We start from the raw sequence: 16,924 nt of genomic DNA, 5'->3' as shown, positions 1-16,924 counted from the left end.
TCAAAAACGTGAAACAAGAAAGCACTGAAACAAACACCTTCAGACCGATCATACTGAAATCACCAAGTACTCAGAGTACCAAGAGTACCCAACAAAGTACTCTAGGTGTGTTTTCTCAGAGTACCTGGGGTACAACAGATATTCAACAAATCCTCAATTATAACAATTATTAAGGCACTTATAATTTTCCTATTTCCTTCTTCATAGAAATATGAAAACTTTTCAGTAGGCTTAAAACTAATTTGGATTTTTCACTGACACCACTTTCTATGTGTCCCTCTTTCACAACATTCAGCTGAATTTCATGTATAAGTAAGTGGATCTCATCAAATTACCTGGAGCTCTTTTTGAAGAATTTGATGTTATAAACTATAATCAGTCATTTGGAAAAAGATATAAGTGAAAAGGATACAGGCAGAACAACAACTTCTTTACCTTTACCCTAATTAAAGTCACTCAAGGCTCAAGATTGAGAAAAAAGGAATCTTGAGGTATAAAATTTTATTATTCCATCATAGGTATCAAAGGACAATGAGAAGATCAACTTGCTTTTTATTTCTAAAACTAAATGACAGTTACAATCATTATTTCTAGATTAAGGCAATATCTTAAATTATGAAAACTCATGCTCTGGTTTGTACTACAGAAGCAGAGTAGTTAAGACGAAAAAGTCAAAGAAGATTCCTTGTGGCAAATTACTGAGATCCTCAGTAATTATTAAACCACTGTCTCCTCAATCTACCTAACTGAAACACAGAATACTCATAACCATTCTCCACTCCACTTTTGTAATGGCCCTTTTCTCCCATGTACTGTTTAAATATTTGTATGCCACCAATGTGATGTGTATTTTAGTGCTGTGGGACTTTGATTATCTGGGCAAAATGTTTTTCTCAAGCATGGTCTACAGATGACCTGCATCAGAACCACATGGAGTAGTTGTTAAAATAAGGATTTCTGGGCCCCCATTCCAGAGATACTGAACCACAATCACTGGTCCCAGGAACTCTGCATTTTAACAAGTTCCCCAATAGGACAGGAGCCCACACACAACACTTACAACTCCCCAGAGTTAAACAATTCACTCATTCTTTTGGATGATGATAAAGACAACAATAATGGTAAGGATTTTACAGTACAGGAATAATTTTAAAAAGAAAGCCAGATACACTTTGATTTTTCATTAAGTATCAATATTCTAATTCTAAGTACAATAACATAAATACCCAATTTCTTTTTTCTTTTGCCCTTTCAAGTAATTTCTGCTGCAATTTTTCTCCAATACCATTTTGAAATTTTTGGACAATTGCTTCAGTTTTCTTATATTCTTCTTCATTTGCAAATGGCTTTACTATAAAGAAAAAAATATGCATTAAAGTACTCAGATATCAAGTACCACAAACTCACCTCAGTTATTATTACTTACACAAATCTTGACTCAGTTATATAAAACACTTATTAGAGCAGTCCACTAAATTATAATCGAGTTTACAACATGAAAATGGCTGAAAAGCAATAATGCAAAATACTGGAAAAAATAAAACAGTGAATACTATGTAGTCTGATAACTACTTCCCCCAAAATTATTTAAAAATCATTCTGGACAATGATAGTTAAAATGACATACAGGACTATCATCTAGCTAGTAGTCCAATAGGAAAGTAAATCCTGTTTAGCCATGACTGAGAGAAATTAAAGCTTCTTTCCATTAATGTTGAAGCAGAGGCTTAAACATTATGAATGTAAGTGCAATATGTATGTAAATTTCAGTGTAAAGCCTTCCCAGAGCAGTGTAGGGTCCCTTCTGGCCAATAACGATTTCCCTCAGAGACAGACACACACACACACACACACACACACACACACACACAAAGTATACAGGGGTATACTTAGGAATTATACCTAGTCCATGAAAACCAGGTGTTCTGAAAATTAAGCTATAGATGAAAGTAAATTAGAAATCAAGGGACATTAATATCTTCCTTTTGTTTTATTTTTGTCACTTCAAAGTCTTCTCTTAAAGTAATTTAAATAGCTGCATTCAGAGAGCACAAGTGAATAATCAGTGAATTTTTTAAAAAAGAAACTAGAATTCCAAGATGAAAGTAGGTGCGAAAAAAGAATTAAAAAAAAAAAATCAGAGGGCTTCCAATTAAACAAAGGGAACTAAAGTCATAAATTTATCTTCACTTCTAGAAACTCACTAAAATGAGAGTAATTAAAAAGGCATAAATTCATAAGGACATAGACAATGAAAGAAGAGAGGACAGCAGACAAGTTAACATTTTACAAATTAAAAAACACGTAGGAAAATGGTGACTGACCGCAGAATGGAGAAAGCATCGACAGCCTGGAAAGTGGAATGTAGTGGGAGACGGGAGGGTTAGGTGCAAACCAACAAGCAAGCTAACTCCTGCAGCAGAACCCCAGGAAAGTTCAAGAATTCAAGACACATGGACTTCTAAAGGCAAGGAACAAAGTGAGGCTGAAAAAAGGACAACTGCTTCAACGTCGGTAAAAGCAGCAGACAACCACCCCATCCACATACGTCCCTGTAGATCTTCTCCATTCTAGAAAGCCAGGCAACTCCTTCCCAATGGCACTAGAAATCTGAAGGTTTACTCTTAGGAGAAGTTGTACCAAACAAGCAGAATACATGGATTCTAGCTCATATTTTAAAAAGAGGGATTACAATGAAAGTGCACACCAGAACAATGAGCCCTCCTGCGCCCCTCTCCACTCAGCTCCCAAAATACTAGCAGTCAGGCTTATGCCTTCGCAACAAAAGATGAGAGAATTCTTCTTTGGGGAAGCTATCAATCAGTCCATGAGAAAGGAGTACTGGTATTTGGATATGTCCCAATGGAACTGCTAGATCTCTGCCCTATTACCCTTCAAGGCTCATTATAAGGCCCACTTGTCGCCAAGGTCTACCCACGCACACGGAGCTCCCAGTCAGCTTCTCAGGGTCTGACTCAAATATGAATGACTAAGGATTGCCAGATATTTGAGGAAAGCCTCTAACATAACAGTCAGAGAGCAGAACAAACCAAAAAAGGACTAATGATATCAAACAGTAAATGGACCAAAAAGGGACAGGTACTAAAAATGAAAGGAAAACAATTTTTTAATTAAAAGCTTCGCCCAGAAGGACCCAGATCCAAGTAATAGGAGTTGCTCTCAGAAAGAGAAAAGAAGGGAGGAGAAAACTATAAAGGAAATGAAATTTTAAAAATTTCCTACCACTGAAGAACATGATTTTTTACATGGAAGGGACCCACTGAGTGTTCAGAGAAATAAATGACAAAACCTACATACCATGGGACATCACTGAGATACTCAGAATAATAGGGATAAAGAAAAGGTTTCCAAACACATCCAGGGAGTGAAAAACAACAGGTCACATTATAGGATCAAATACCAGAATGGCATCAGATTTCTCAAGAGGAGCAAACGAACAGTGCCTTCAAAACTTACGAAAAAGCCATTTCCAACCCAGAATTCTATACTCAGCCAAACAGTCAAGTATGAGTAGCATAAATACATTTTTAGGTCATAACATTCTTTTCCTCCCAGACACCCTTTCTCAAATAGCTACTGAAGATTTACTTCACCAAAATAAGGGAATAAAAGAGAAAGACAGAACCCAGGAACCATGGAATACAACACAGGAGACAAAGGTGAAGAGAACAGCCAGGATGATGGCTACGGGAGAGCCCCACGGTAAGCGTTGTCCAGCCAGCTTGAGAAAAGTGAACACTGATTGGAACAAGAAGGTAGGGGGCCCCAGGAGGGATGTCTCCAAGAAGAAATAAAACTGACGGACTATCATATGTATTTAAATGGATTCAGGGATTTTAGGTGTAGTGAAGTATTTGGGAGTGAATTAGTTGTGGATACAAAGCATACTAAGCAAATGAAAAATGAGGAAAAACCCAAAAATGCAGCAAAAAGGTAATCAAAGTACTGTACACTGAATGGGTCTCTTGTGAATAACTGCATAACCACAAACCCTCAATGGTCAGGTAAATCAATTCAGGTAAATACTGATTTAAATCAGGTGAACACTAATTTAACTGCAAATGGTGATTTCTTACAACTACACTGAGAAAATGAGAGGGAAAATGTGGATATGTTAGACTGCATAAACGTTGGGAAGCGAAGGTGGAGGTTAGGGGGTGTAGGACAGCTAAATCTACATCTTTTTAGGAACTAATATATAACATCTACGACTAAAAAAAAAAAATCCAAGAAATAGTAGTATAAGAATGTTAGTTTAAATCTGGAGGTAAACACAAGAAGCAGATAAAATATTTGAAAATGCTTGCCTAAGGGCATGGGATTGGCAGTGGGGGAAATGAGGCAGAGGACTACTACTTCTTATTGTAAGCCTAAAGGTACTACCTGGCTTTTTAAACTATGGAAAAATTAACGTGAGAGAGAAAGACAGAAATGTTTTGGACATTTTAAGGATAATTTTAATTATCATAAGCCTAGAGGAAAAAGCAATTAGACCCTCATCAACTTCTAATAATTTCGCAGTTTTCTAAGTTGCTAGCAATATTAATATATGCTAAAAGATTACAAACATACCTGATTCAAGGTATTTCTTTAATGATTCTTCAAGTGAAGGAACAGGCAGTGATGGAAGAGAATCCTGGTACTGAAATGTTCTTTCTTCAGCTGATTTAGCCAACTGATTTTCCATGATGCGATCACAATAGGAACACTAAAGGAAAAAAAAAGCCCTCACCTCACAATTCAATTTCATAAATATTCTTTTAGATGCTAGTGTCAACTCACTACATCACTATTTAGTGACCACAGTATATCTAGGACTTGGTCCTAGTCCTTAGGAATTCATGAACTTGTCAGAGAGAGAAAACCAATTAAAAAAAAAAAAAGTGTAGAGTCAAAAGTGCTAGAGGTCAAGGAGTGATCAGTGAGACCAGTATAATTATCATTTATTGAGCACCTACTATTTGCCAAGTACTGCAATAAGTGTTATAGAAAATGTGTTATCTCTCTCATATTCATACTATCTCTGAAAGGTGGTGTTCACTGCCATTTTACATAAGAAGTCAAAACTCAGAGAGATTTAGTAAATTGCCTAAGGTCAAACGAACAACTCAAATCCAGATCTGTTTGACCACAATCTTCCTCCCATACAAAGGCTACATGATAGTGGGTGAGGGGACTTACAGTAGGTCTAAATGGGTAGGTAGAATTCAGATGTGTAGAAAAGGATAATGGGCTGAGAGAAAGAACTTTTAAGAGGAAAATACGAAAAGTTGTGGAAGAGTCATCCAACTATAGAGTTACAAAATGTTACAGAGTACATAAATCATATAACAGGCTGCTGTAACCTAATCCTGCAGTGGTGTGAGGCCTATACAGAATGATCTCAAGTATCCCAAAGCAATCTTGTACATTTTCCACAGATGTATTAATTTTCAGAAAAATCAAAGTAATACAAAATGTGAATAAAGAGATTCCTCAAAGAAGCCTTTATAAATTATATATTAAAATAGCAGTTGAGAAATGAAGAAACATTAATATTGAATAAGAATTTCCTGTCCTTTCAAATACTACTTGTTAAAACTAATAGCAAAGCCAAATAAAATATTCAACTCAGAAAGTTACAGAATAAAACATTATAAAAAACAATGGTGTGGCAGAGACTGTTTTCAGCCAATATAACTTTCCCCCTTCTTTCTTAACAGAATCCTGAGTTTCAGCTGGGTAGACAGCCATATAGCTGTATCTTTCCTACTCTCCCTTGGAGCTCAGTATGGCTTTGCGACGTATATGTTGCCTCCAGATCATTCCCCTGTAAGGAACTACAGGTGTTCTCCTGTGATTTCTCTCCTCCTCACTGCCTATCAGGAAAGTCCCAACTGGAACAGCATTTTGGACCCATTTACAGGAGCCATGTACTGAGGCTGTCAGAATCTTCCTACTAGCCCTGGACTCCTTCTTCTAGATATATCAAAAAAAAAAAATCTTTTATTAATGCCATTGTAGTTTGGCTTTCTTTGTTAGGGGAGAAGAGCTTAGCCTACACCACTAATATAAAAAGATAACCCCAAAAATGAGGTACAACAAAGATCTCAATTTCTCTGCTTCTTCCTTTCTAAACAGGAAGAAGCACTTCACTTTCACCATCCGTAAACATGCCTTTAGATCGAATAGAAATGTAGATCTGGGTCCAAATACCAACTCGCCATTTTCTAGCCATATGCCCCTGCACAAATAACTTTACCTGAATTTCTTCATCTGTAGAGAGGATGCTCAAATAATCAGACAGAGTTGTTGTTAGGGTTTTGGTTTTGTTTTTTAATATCTGCAAAACTGCACTGTAAAAATAATCTAGTTTTGAGACAACCATATCAGGCTAGGTAGAATTTCTATGAGCTGCTCCCATGATTCTGCCCCCTCTAATACGCAGAACCTGTGAATATGAGATTATCACTTCCTTGACTGTAATGGTGTTATTGCACAATTGACCTTACTTGAAGTAGGGAGGTTATCCAGGTGGACCTAATCTAATCATTTGAGCCCTCTGGAGCAGAAAGCTTTCTCCAGGAGGAGTCAGAAGACTAGTCAGGGAGATTAAAAACATGAAAAGGATTGGAGGTGCTATCTGGCTTTGAAAATGCAGGTGGTCTTGTGGAACTGAGAGAGGCCCCAGCTGACAGCCAGTGAGGAAACTGGAACCTCGCTCCTACAACTGCATGGAAATTAATTCTGCCAACAACTTCAATGAGCCTGGAGATGGATTCTCCCTCAGAAAGCCCAGACCAACATAACTTTTATTTCAGCTTTGTGAGATCCGAAGCAGCGTACCCAGCTACACCTACAGAGACCTCCCATCTACAGAGCTGCTAGTTAATAAGTTTGTGTTTTTTTAACTGTTAGGTTTGTGATAAATTGTTATGGTAGCAATAGGAAACTAACACACATATATAGAAAAAATAAGCTATTCTCTGTATACATCCCTGCCACTCACTAGACTCTAGGAATCTGAGACCACGACTACCAGTACCATACTCACTACAGTCTTAACTCACCAAAAGGTACACAGTAAAAACAGGAATTATCAGATTCTTTCATGGAGGATTGTTTTGAACTCTCAATCACAAAGATTAAATAATACAATTCTAAACTAACCTACAAATGCATTAAGAAAATGATGACGCTGGATTTAATTACAGTGGGCCTCCTGGGAGCAATAAGATGTAAACTCAAAGTAGAAAACAGAATCAGGTAAACAAGAAACAGAAACAAGTAAAATAGATTATCACATACCGGTACACCAAGATCAATTGTTTACGACTTCCAAGAGCGTGTTGCAACAAATCTATTTTGGAATCACAGAGATTTGAACTGGGCTGGTGACTGTGGGCAGGAAGAAAAACAAGTTTAACAATTGCAGGGGTAAAAAATTAACAGAAACTAGTAAAAGAAGGTGGAAGACAAACAACTTAGGGGTTGGAGGCCCCAAGCCTCAAACTTTTGGCAATCACAGCAAACACACGCAAACAGTCCAGCTGCCAGAAAGCTGGATAAAAATTACTACACTATTAACTAGGTTAACTACTAGGACAACTACACTCCCTTCCATGAGACAGTCCCCAGAAACGATGTACCTCCCCGTGCCCGGGTATCTGGTGCCGGCGCTTTGTCGTAGGGCTGCAAGTTCAAAGCTCGGCTCTAGAGACAAGAGGGGTAGAGGGCGACGAGGTCGGAGACTCCTCCCACTAACGCAAAGGCAGCTCAGCATGCTCCAGAAGCCACCAGGTGAGAGAAATTCAACCAAGCACCACGACGGACCAGCCTAGCGGCCCAGCCTCAAGGATACCTCTCAGACCCCGGCAAGCGAGATGCCTGATACCACCCCCGCCAGTCCTGACACCTCTGACGCTCTCCACTACTTAACGCTGTTCTAACGCCTTAACTTTTCCCCACCCCTCGAGGGTTAGCCGGGGAGGGAGGGAAGAAGAAGGGAGGGAGGGAGCTCTACTCCGCGGGCCGACCACTCCCGACCCACAGCGGTTGATAAACGCCGCCGCAGCGCTCAGCTGCGCAGGCCCGCTTCCCTGAGGCCGCCCCGGAGCGGCAATTGGACGGAGACCCGCTAGGGTCCCGCCCCCCGGGCACCGGGGAACGGGGATTGGCTGGGAAGCCGCGACGGTTCCTCCCCCCCACCCCCCCGCGTGCTTGAAGGCGGGGGTGGCGGGCCGGGCCTGCGCTCTGGTGCGACCTAGCTCCGCCTCCCGTCCTCTGTCGGGGTTAGGGGTCAAGGCTGCGGGCCTAGGAAAGGCTCGGCGGGGCGGACGAGAGACACGGTCCAAACCCAGCCCGGCAGCAGTCAACTGCTTGCTGCCGGTGGAGCTCAGCGCATTGCCAGGGACACGGAGAGCGCTAAGGGCCGTGCTCCGCTCACGCAGTTACCTAACCCTCTGGAACGGATGTAGGAACAGATGGCCCATTTTCACCCAACTGCCCTGTTCTCTTCTAGCCCCACCTATGGCTTACCAGCCGCTCTTACCCCGTTCCCAGTGTGACGCTTTTTGTAACCCCCAAGTAAGAATATATACCAGCGCCTTAAAAAGGAATCCTATTTTTCACTCCGTGTCCTAGGAAGAGAACAGTAACCACATAAATCCCTACTTGACCTCTCTTTTCCTTCATCCACCGGGGCTGAAATTTGCCCAGCGTAGAGAGGCTGCAGCGCTCTGCTCCGTCGGGGCGTCCCTACCTTTCCACAGGTCTTCATGCTGCCGAAGGTCCTCGAAGCCCCCAGGACTCACACTGCAAGCTTGAGGTTGACCTGATGTCTTTTACTATCACACCAAGAAATGAAGTTTTTAACCAGAGGGAAATAGGCAAGTTCTAGAGGAAGATCATAATATAGTTAACTTAGTTTCACAGGCAAATCATTTTTACATTTACCTCCTGAAATGTGTTTCATTTTTTTTTCCTTTTTTTATTAATTAAATTTTTTTTTTTTTAATTTTTGGCTGTGTTGGGTCTTCGTTTCTGTGCGAGGGCTTTCTCTAGCTGTGGCAAGCGGGGGCCACTCTTCATCGCGGTGCGCGGGCCTTTCGCTGTCGTGGCCTCTCGTTGCGGAGCACAGGCTCCAGACGCGCAGGCTCAGTAGTTGTGGCTCACGGGCCTAGTTGCTCCGCAGCATGTGGGATCCTCCCAGACCAGGGCTCGAACCCGTGTCCCCTGCACTGGCAGGCAGACTCTCAACCACTGTGCCACCAGGGAAGCCCCTACTGTTTCATTTTTCATTTTTCATTTTTCATTTTAAATACACTTTCATTTTTGTGGAAGAAAAGACAAATACTTTACAGTGGCTCTGAACTGAATACCAAATATAAATAACTGGATTCCAAATTAACGTGTCATTACAGGTCCTTTATCTGTCTTTCCTAAGTCCCTTAATAGTAAAATCTGACCAGAAGGGAACTGAGGCTATGTATAACTGAATATTCATTTGGTGTGAATACTCATAAGTTCTCTACAGAAATATTAATGAGTTTGGTTACAGTGTAACTTCCGCACTTGCTGGAGATGTTACTTAATATGTGGCAGACACACTTCTCTGATAAAAGTTCTGAATTCTGAAACATCAGGCCAAAAAAGTTTTCAGATAAGGGATTGTAAAGTTGTAGTAGTAATTTCTGCAGGTGCGGTAAAGAACTTTTCTCTCATAGTATTTAAGTTCTGTGTTCTGGATAATGTTCAAATTGGCTTACAAGATAGTATTCTTAAACAGAATTTTAAAAATAGTCAAAAAACCTTCACTGTATTTTTTTTTTCCTTCCTAGAGAATTTTGGCACCTCTTAAAGTTTATGCATGTTTAATGACTGTGGGTGATTTAGGGTCACTTAGCTTCACTGCCTCTCTCCTAGTCTTAATGTTTATTTAAAGGGAAACAAGATATTTCTGTAAAGATTCCTGGATTCTTAGAAAGAGAAAAACCTGTGGTACTGAGTGAAAAGGAGTGGAACAGAGACTTGGGTATGCAGGGGGAGAAAAGATGATGTTTAAAAATATACGAATAAGGGCTTCCCTGGTGGTGCAGTGGTTAAGAATCCACCTGCCAATGCAGGGGACAAGGGTTCGAGCCCTGGTCTGGGAAGATCCCACATGCCGCAGAGCAACTGGGCCCGTGAGCCACAATTACTGAGCCTGCACTCTAGAGCTCGTGAGCCACAGCTACTGAAGCCCGCACGCCTAGAGCCCGTGCTCCACAACAAGAGAAGCCACCAAGATGAGAAGTCCGCACACCGCAACGAAGACCCAACTCAGCCAAAAATAAATTAATTAATTTTTTTTAATTAATTAATTTTTTTTAAAAAGTACAAGAATTAAGAAAATTGAAAAATTATAAAACAGGAAATATACTGATAAGCAGAGGTACTAATAATCCCCCAAAGCATATATTTTAAAATGATTTTTCTTCAAAATACATAATATGTGTTTTATTGGCAGATTCCAAATTATGTTCTGTTCAGGTTAAATTTGAACTAGTTTTCATCTCTTAGAGTGGAGTGGGTGATAGTGGCTAGTGAGGAGGCACATGACATATATTGATAACAAGAAGTTGTCCCAAGATTAAAAATTGATTGTTGAGTCAAAATATTTTTCTAGAGAAAAACTTGTAAGTATTACCAGTGGTGATAATAAGGTTTTTAAGTTGCCATAAAAGATCTTTCATTTTTACTCCCATGAGATCTTTCATTTTTAATCCTATGTAGCTCTTTCTCAGTCTACCACAAATAGAAAAAGCTCTTTGTAGACAAGTCTATAGACAAAATCTTATAGACAAGTCTGGATTAGTTCCACCATAAAAAGTATTAAAAAACCAGGAATTTACATTTTGATCTGCATAGCTAGTTTACTGCTAAGACTTGTGGCTCTAAGAAGTAATGAGTTGTAGTATAAATAGCTCTAATCTATGAGACAGATCTTTAATCTACTTTCATCCCAATGTATAAAATGAACATATTGAAGAAATAATTCTGTGATATTTTCTTATTTTTAATGAGGGGATGGGGGCAGTAGACAGGTAGTCACTTCACAAAGCAGCTAACAGCAAATTAAAATATACTGGATGCCGAGAACTCCACCACCAACAGCAGATGAGCATACAAAGGGCCTCTTCTTAGTACTAGGCAGTGGTTTGGACTTGCCTTTAGTGATATTTACTGTATATAAAAATTTACCGGGCTTCCCTGGTGGCGCAGTGGTTGAGAATCTGCCTGCCAATGCAGGGGACACGGGTTCGAGCCCTGGTCTGGGAAGATCCCACATGCCGCAGAGCAACTGGGCCCGTGAGCCACAATTACTGAGCCTGCGCGTCTGGAGCCTGTGCTCCGCAACAAGAGAGGCCACGACAGTGAGAGGCCCGCGCACCGCGATGAAGAGTGGCCCCCGCTTGCCACAACTAGAGAAAGCCCTCGCACAGAAATGAAGACCCAACACAGCCATAAATAAATAAATTAATTAATTAAAAAAAAAAATTCACCACCGAAATCCTAGGGAAGAGTTAAGATAACTATTATGTCTTTATATCTCAGAAAAATTCTGTATTACTAAACAGAACATGAATTAACAGCTTTGTCAAGATATAATTTACATACCATAAAGTTCCCCCATTTAAAGTGTATAAATCACTGGCTTTTACTATATTCACATGGTTATGCAATCACCATAAGCTAATTTTAGAACTTTTATTTTAGAATTTTTTTTTTAATGAATTTATTTTATTTATTTATTTTTGGCTATGTTGGGTCTTCGTTGCTGCTCGCAGGCTTTCTCTAGTTGTGACGAGCAGGGGCTATTCTTTGCTGTGGTGCACGGGCTTCTCATTGCGGTGGCTTCTCTTGTTGAGGAGCAGGGGCTCTAGGTGCATGGGCTTCAGTAGTTGCGGCACACAGGCTCAGTAGTTGTGGCTCCCAGCCTCTAGAGTGGAGGCTCAGTAGTTGTGGTGCACGGGCTTAGTTGCTCCATGGCACGTGGGATCTTCCTGGACCAGGGCTCGAACCCGTGTCAGGTGGATTCTTAACCATTGCGCCACCAGTGAAGCCCCCTGATCTCTTCTTACCAGGACACTAGTCATATTGAATTAGGGCCCACCGTAACAGCCTTATATTAACTTAATTGTCTCTTTAAAAGTTCTGTCCCTAAATACAGTCACATTCTGAGGTAATGGGGATTAGGGCTTCAACATATGAATTTTAAGGGATAGAATCGGTTCATAACAACATGTAAATAAAAGATCCACAGGTCCACTAAAGTACTGCTAGTACTTGACTAGTACATGAGTACTGCTTGTACTAGTGAGGAAGAAGAAAGGACTCTATTAAGGTTTCTTTTTAAAAGACCTTAAGTTTGGCAAAGGATTCTTTGAAATGACACCAAAAGCACAAGCAACAAAGGAAAGAAAAAACCAGATAAATTGGATTTCATCAGAATTAAAAACATTTTTGCATCAAAAGACACTATCAAGAGGGTGAAAACATAACTTACAGAATGTTAGAAAATATTTGCAAATTGTATATCTGATAAGGGTCTAGCATCCAGAATATATAAAGAACTCTTAAAACAGTGAGACAAAATGTTTTAAAAACCTGTCCGATTAAAAAAATGGGCAGAGGGGGACTTCCCTGGTGGCACAGTGGATAAGACTTCATGCTCCCAATTCAGGGGGCCTGGATTCAATCCCTGGTCAGGGAACTAGATGCCGCATGCATGCCACAACTAAGAGTTCTCATGCCACAACTAAGGAGCCCTAGAGCTGCAACTAAGGAACCCTCTTGCCACAATGAAGGAGCCTGCCTGCTGCAACTAAGACCTGGTGCAACCAAATAAATAAATAAATATATATTTTTTTAATGGGCAGAGGACTTACAAAGACATTTGTTCAAAGAAGATATACAAATGGCCAAAAAGAGCATGAAAGGATACTCAACTCATTAATCATTTGGGAAATGCATACCAAAACCACAGTGAGAAACCACTTTATACCCACTAGGATGACTATTAAAAAAAAAAAAAAGCAAAATAACAAGTGTTGGGGAAAATGTGGAGAAATGAGAATCCTTGCATATTGCTGATGGAATAGAATAGTGCAGCTACATTTTTTTTTATTGAAGTATAATTGATTGACAATGTTGTGTTAATTTCTGCTGTACAGCAAAGTGATTCAGTTATACCCATATATACATTCTTTTTCATATATATTCTTTTCCATTATGGTTTATCATAGGATACTGAATATGGTTCTCTGTGCTATACAGTAGAGCCTTGCTGCTTATCCATTTCATATATAATAGCTTACATCTGCTAACCTCAATCTCCCACTCCATCCCTCCCCCAATCCCCTCCCCTGTGGCAACCACAAGTCTGTTCTCTATGTCCTTGAGTCTGCTTCTGTTTAGTAGATAGGTTCAATCGTGTCATATTTCAGATTCCACATATAAGTGATACGATATTTGTCTTCCTCTTTCTGACTTCCTTCACTTAGTATGATAATCTCTAGTTGCATCCATGTTGCTGCAACTGGCATTATTTCTCTCTTTTATATGGCCGAGTAGTATAGTGCAACTACTTTGGAAAGCAGTTTGGCAATTCCTCAAAATGTTAAACATCGAGTTACTATATGACCCAGCAATTTCACTTCCAAATGTATACCCCAAAGAATTGAAAATAGGTACTCCAACAATACTTACATACAAAGGTTCATTACAGAACTATTCACAGTAGCCAAAAGGTGGAATCAAGTCAAAAAGTCTGTCAACAGACAAATGGATAAAGAGACTGGAATAGAAAGGAACAGAGTACTGATAAAACATGGATTAACCTTGAAAACATTACATTAAGTGAAAGAGGGCAAACAAAAAAGTCACATACGTGAGATTCCATTTATATGATTCCATAAATATTCCATTCGTAGCATAAGCAAATCCATAGGGACAGAAAGTAAATTTGTAGTTACCAGGGGCTGGGGGTTGAGTGGAAAGGTGAAAGAGTGCTAGTGGGTGTGGGGTGTCCTTTTGGAGTGATAAAAATGTTCTGGAATTAGATAGTGATGATGGTTGCATAACCTTGTGAGTATAAATTTTTAAACACTGGATTGTATAATTAAGAGGGTAAGTTTTATGATATGTGAATTATAGCTCAAATTTTGAAATTAAACAAATGGATTATGGGCTTCCCTGGTGGCGCAGTGGTTGAGAATCTGCCTGCCAATGCAGGGGACACGGGTTCGAGCCCTGGTCTGGGAGGATCCCACATGCCGTGGAGTGGCTAGGTCTGTAAGCCACAACTACTGAGCCTGCGCGTCTGGAGCCTGTGCTCCGCAACGGGAGAGGCCGCGACAGTGAGAGGCCCGCGCATCGCGATGAAGAGTGGCCCCCTCTCGCCGCAACTGGAGAAAGCTCTCACACAGAAACGAAGACCCAACACAGCCAAAAATAAATAAATAAATAATTTTTTAAAAAAAGGATTATTAAATATAATCATATGCACAATTTATTTCTTCTCACAAATTCTTATTTTTAAGTGTTAGAAATACAGGATAAAAAGAATGACATTTTAAACTGATTAATTATCAGACTCACATTCATAAACAATCTGATTCATAGGAGAATATAATTTAGATAGCAATTCCTCTTTCGTAGGGAAGAGAACATTTTTAGGATAATAAAAGGAGGTTCAGAAGAAAGGAGAGAAGCAGCCTACATCTCTTAAAGAAAAAAATAAGGTAACTGTACAGAGTTTGAATATGAAAGGAACACTTGGGACCAAAGATAGCTATTTAATTGTTAGGAATTTCTAAAACTTCAAGGGATGTTTCCAAAGCTAGTCAAGCTTTCAGTTACAAGATGAACTCATTCTGGGGATCTCACAGCATGGTGGCTATAGTTAATAATATTGTATCGTATACTTGAAATTTGCTAAGAAAGCAGATCTTAAGTGTTCTCACTGCCAAAAAAAAAGAAACAAAAAGAAAAGAAAGTAACTATGTGAGGTGATGGATGTATTAATTAACTTGATCATGGTAATCATTCACAATTTATACATATACTAAATCATCAAGTTGTATACTCTAAATAGATACACTTTTTATTGGTCAATTATACCTCCATAAAGCTGGAAAAAAATGAAATAAAACCAGTCATTCATGAACAGTTTTGCTGAACCTTCAGGATCCATGTTGGAACAAATTTTCATTTTGAGAGGAGCTTAAAAATAAAGGCAGTCAGGTCATTTTTCTAAAGGTGCTTCTGAAAGAATAAAGAAATCCTGTTTCCATGGAAACAGAGAATTAAGCCTAAACAGAAGATGGCGAAGTAGAAGGACGTGCGCTCACTCCCTCTTGTGAGAGCACCAGAACCACAACAAACTGCTGAACAATGATCGACAGGAAGACACTGGAACTCACCAGAAAACATCCAAAGACAAAGGAGAAGCCGCAACGAGACGGTAGGAGGGGCCAGTCACAATAAAATCAAATCCCATAAGCGCTGGATGGGTGACTCACAAACTGGAGAGCTATTATACCACAGAAGTCCACCCACTGGAGTGAAGGTTCTGAGCCCCACATCAGGCTTCCCAACCTGGGGGTCTGGCAATGGGAGGAGGAATATCCAGAGAATCAGACTTTGAAGGCTAGCAGGATTTGATTGCAGGACTTAGGACTGCGGGAAACAGAGAATCCACTCTTGAAGGGCACACACAAAGTAGTGTGCGCATCGGGACCCAGGGGGAAGGAGCAGTGACCCCATGGGAGACTGAACCAGACCTACCTGCTAGTGTTGGAGGGTCTCCTGCAGAGGCGGGGTGGTGGCTATGTCTCACCATGAGGACAAGGACACTGGCAGCAGAAGTTCTGGGAAGTACTCCTTGGTGTGAGCCCTCCCAGAGAAGGCCATTAGCCCCACCAAAGAGCTGGGTAGGCTCCAGTGTTGGGTCGCCTCAGGGCAAACAACCAACAGGGAGGGAACTCAGCCCCAACCATCAGCAGACAAGCGGATCAAAGTTTTACCGAGCTCTGCCCACCAGAGCAACACCCACCGCTACCCACCACCAGTCCCTCCCATCAGGAAGCTTGCACAAGCCTCTTAGATAGCTTCACCTGCCAGAGGGCAGACAGCAGAAGCAAGAACTACAATCCTGCAGCCTGTGGAACAAAAACCACATTCACCGAAAGATAGATAAAATGAAAAGGCAGGGGACCATATACCAGATGAAGGAACAAGATAAAACTCCAGAAAGACAACTAAATGAAGATGGGAGATAGGCAACCTTCCAGAAAAATAATTCAGAAAAATAATAGTGAAGATGATCCAGGACCTCAGAAAAAGAATGGAGGCAAAGATCGAGAAGATGCAAGAAATGTTTAACAAAGACCTAGAAGAATTAAAGAACAAAAACATAGAAGAATTAAAGAACAAACAAACAGAGATGAACAATACAATGACTGAAATGAAAAATACACTAGAAGGAATCAATAGCAGAATAATTGAGGCAGAAGAACGGATAAGTGACCTGGAAGACAGAAAGGTAGAATTCACTACCTTGGAACAGAATTTTAAAAAAAGAATGAGAAGAAATGAAGACAGCCTAAGAGACCTCTGGGACAACATTAAATGCACCAACATTTGCATTATAGGGGTCTCAGAAGGAGAAGAGAGAGAGAAAGGAGCCAAGAAAATATTTGAAGAGATTATAATCGAAAACTTCCCCAACATGGGAAGGGAAATAGCCACCCAAGTCCAGGAAGCACAGAGAGTCCCAGGCACAATAAATCTAAGGAGAAACATGCCAAGACACATAGCAATCAAATTGACAAAAGTTAAAGACAAAGCAAAATTATTAAAAGCAACAAGGGAAAAATGACAA

General features: G+C 40.2%; 1 protein-coding gene across 8 annotated transcripts in view; it reads right to left on the bottom strand.

The window, feature by feature from the left end:
* CROT (carnitine O-octanoyltransferase) overlaps positions 1–8,083 on the bottom strand; it is a 104,288-nt gene extending 96,205 nt beyond the window's left edge. For 5 of the 8 annotated variants that reach the window (XM_082472500.1, XM_082472497.1, XM_082472502.1 and 2 more), the window contains exons 1-4: positions 7,650–8,083; positions 7,309–7,398; positions 4,594–4,729; positions 1,227–1,351 (exon numbers count right to left, since the gene is read on the bottom strand). In XM_082472500.1, the coding sequence (XP_082328626.1) occupies positions 1,227–1,351; positions 4,594–4,708 (240 nt within the window). In that variant the 5' untranslated portion in view covers positions 4,709–4,729; positions 7,309–7,398; positions 7,650–8,083. The remainder of the gene's footprint in view (positions 1–1,226; positions 1,352–4,593; positions 4,730–7,308; positions 7,399–7,649) is intronic. The other 3 variants (XM_082472501.1, XM_082472495.1, XM_082472496.1) reach the window with 3 other exon arrangements.
* Positions 8,084–16,924: the final 8,841 nt, after the last annotated feature.

This window comes from Balaenoptera physalus (assembly GCF_965194825.1).
Source record: "Balaenoptera physalus genome assembly, chromosome: 8".
NCBI lineage: Eukaryota > Metazoa > Chordata > Mammalia > Artiodactyla > Balaenopteridae > Balaenoptera > Balaenoptera physalus.
This window is presented reverse-complemented; position numbering and strand designations above follow the sequence as displayed.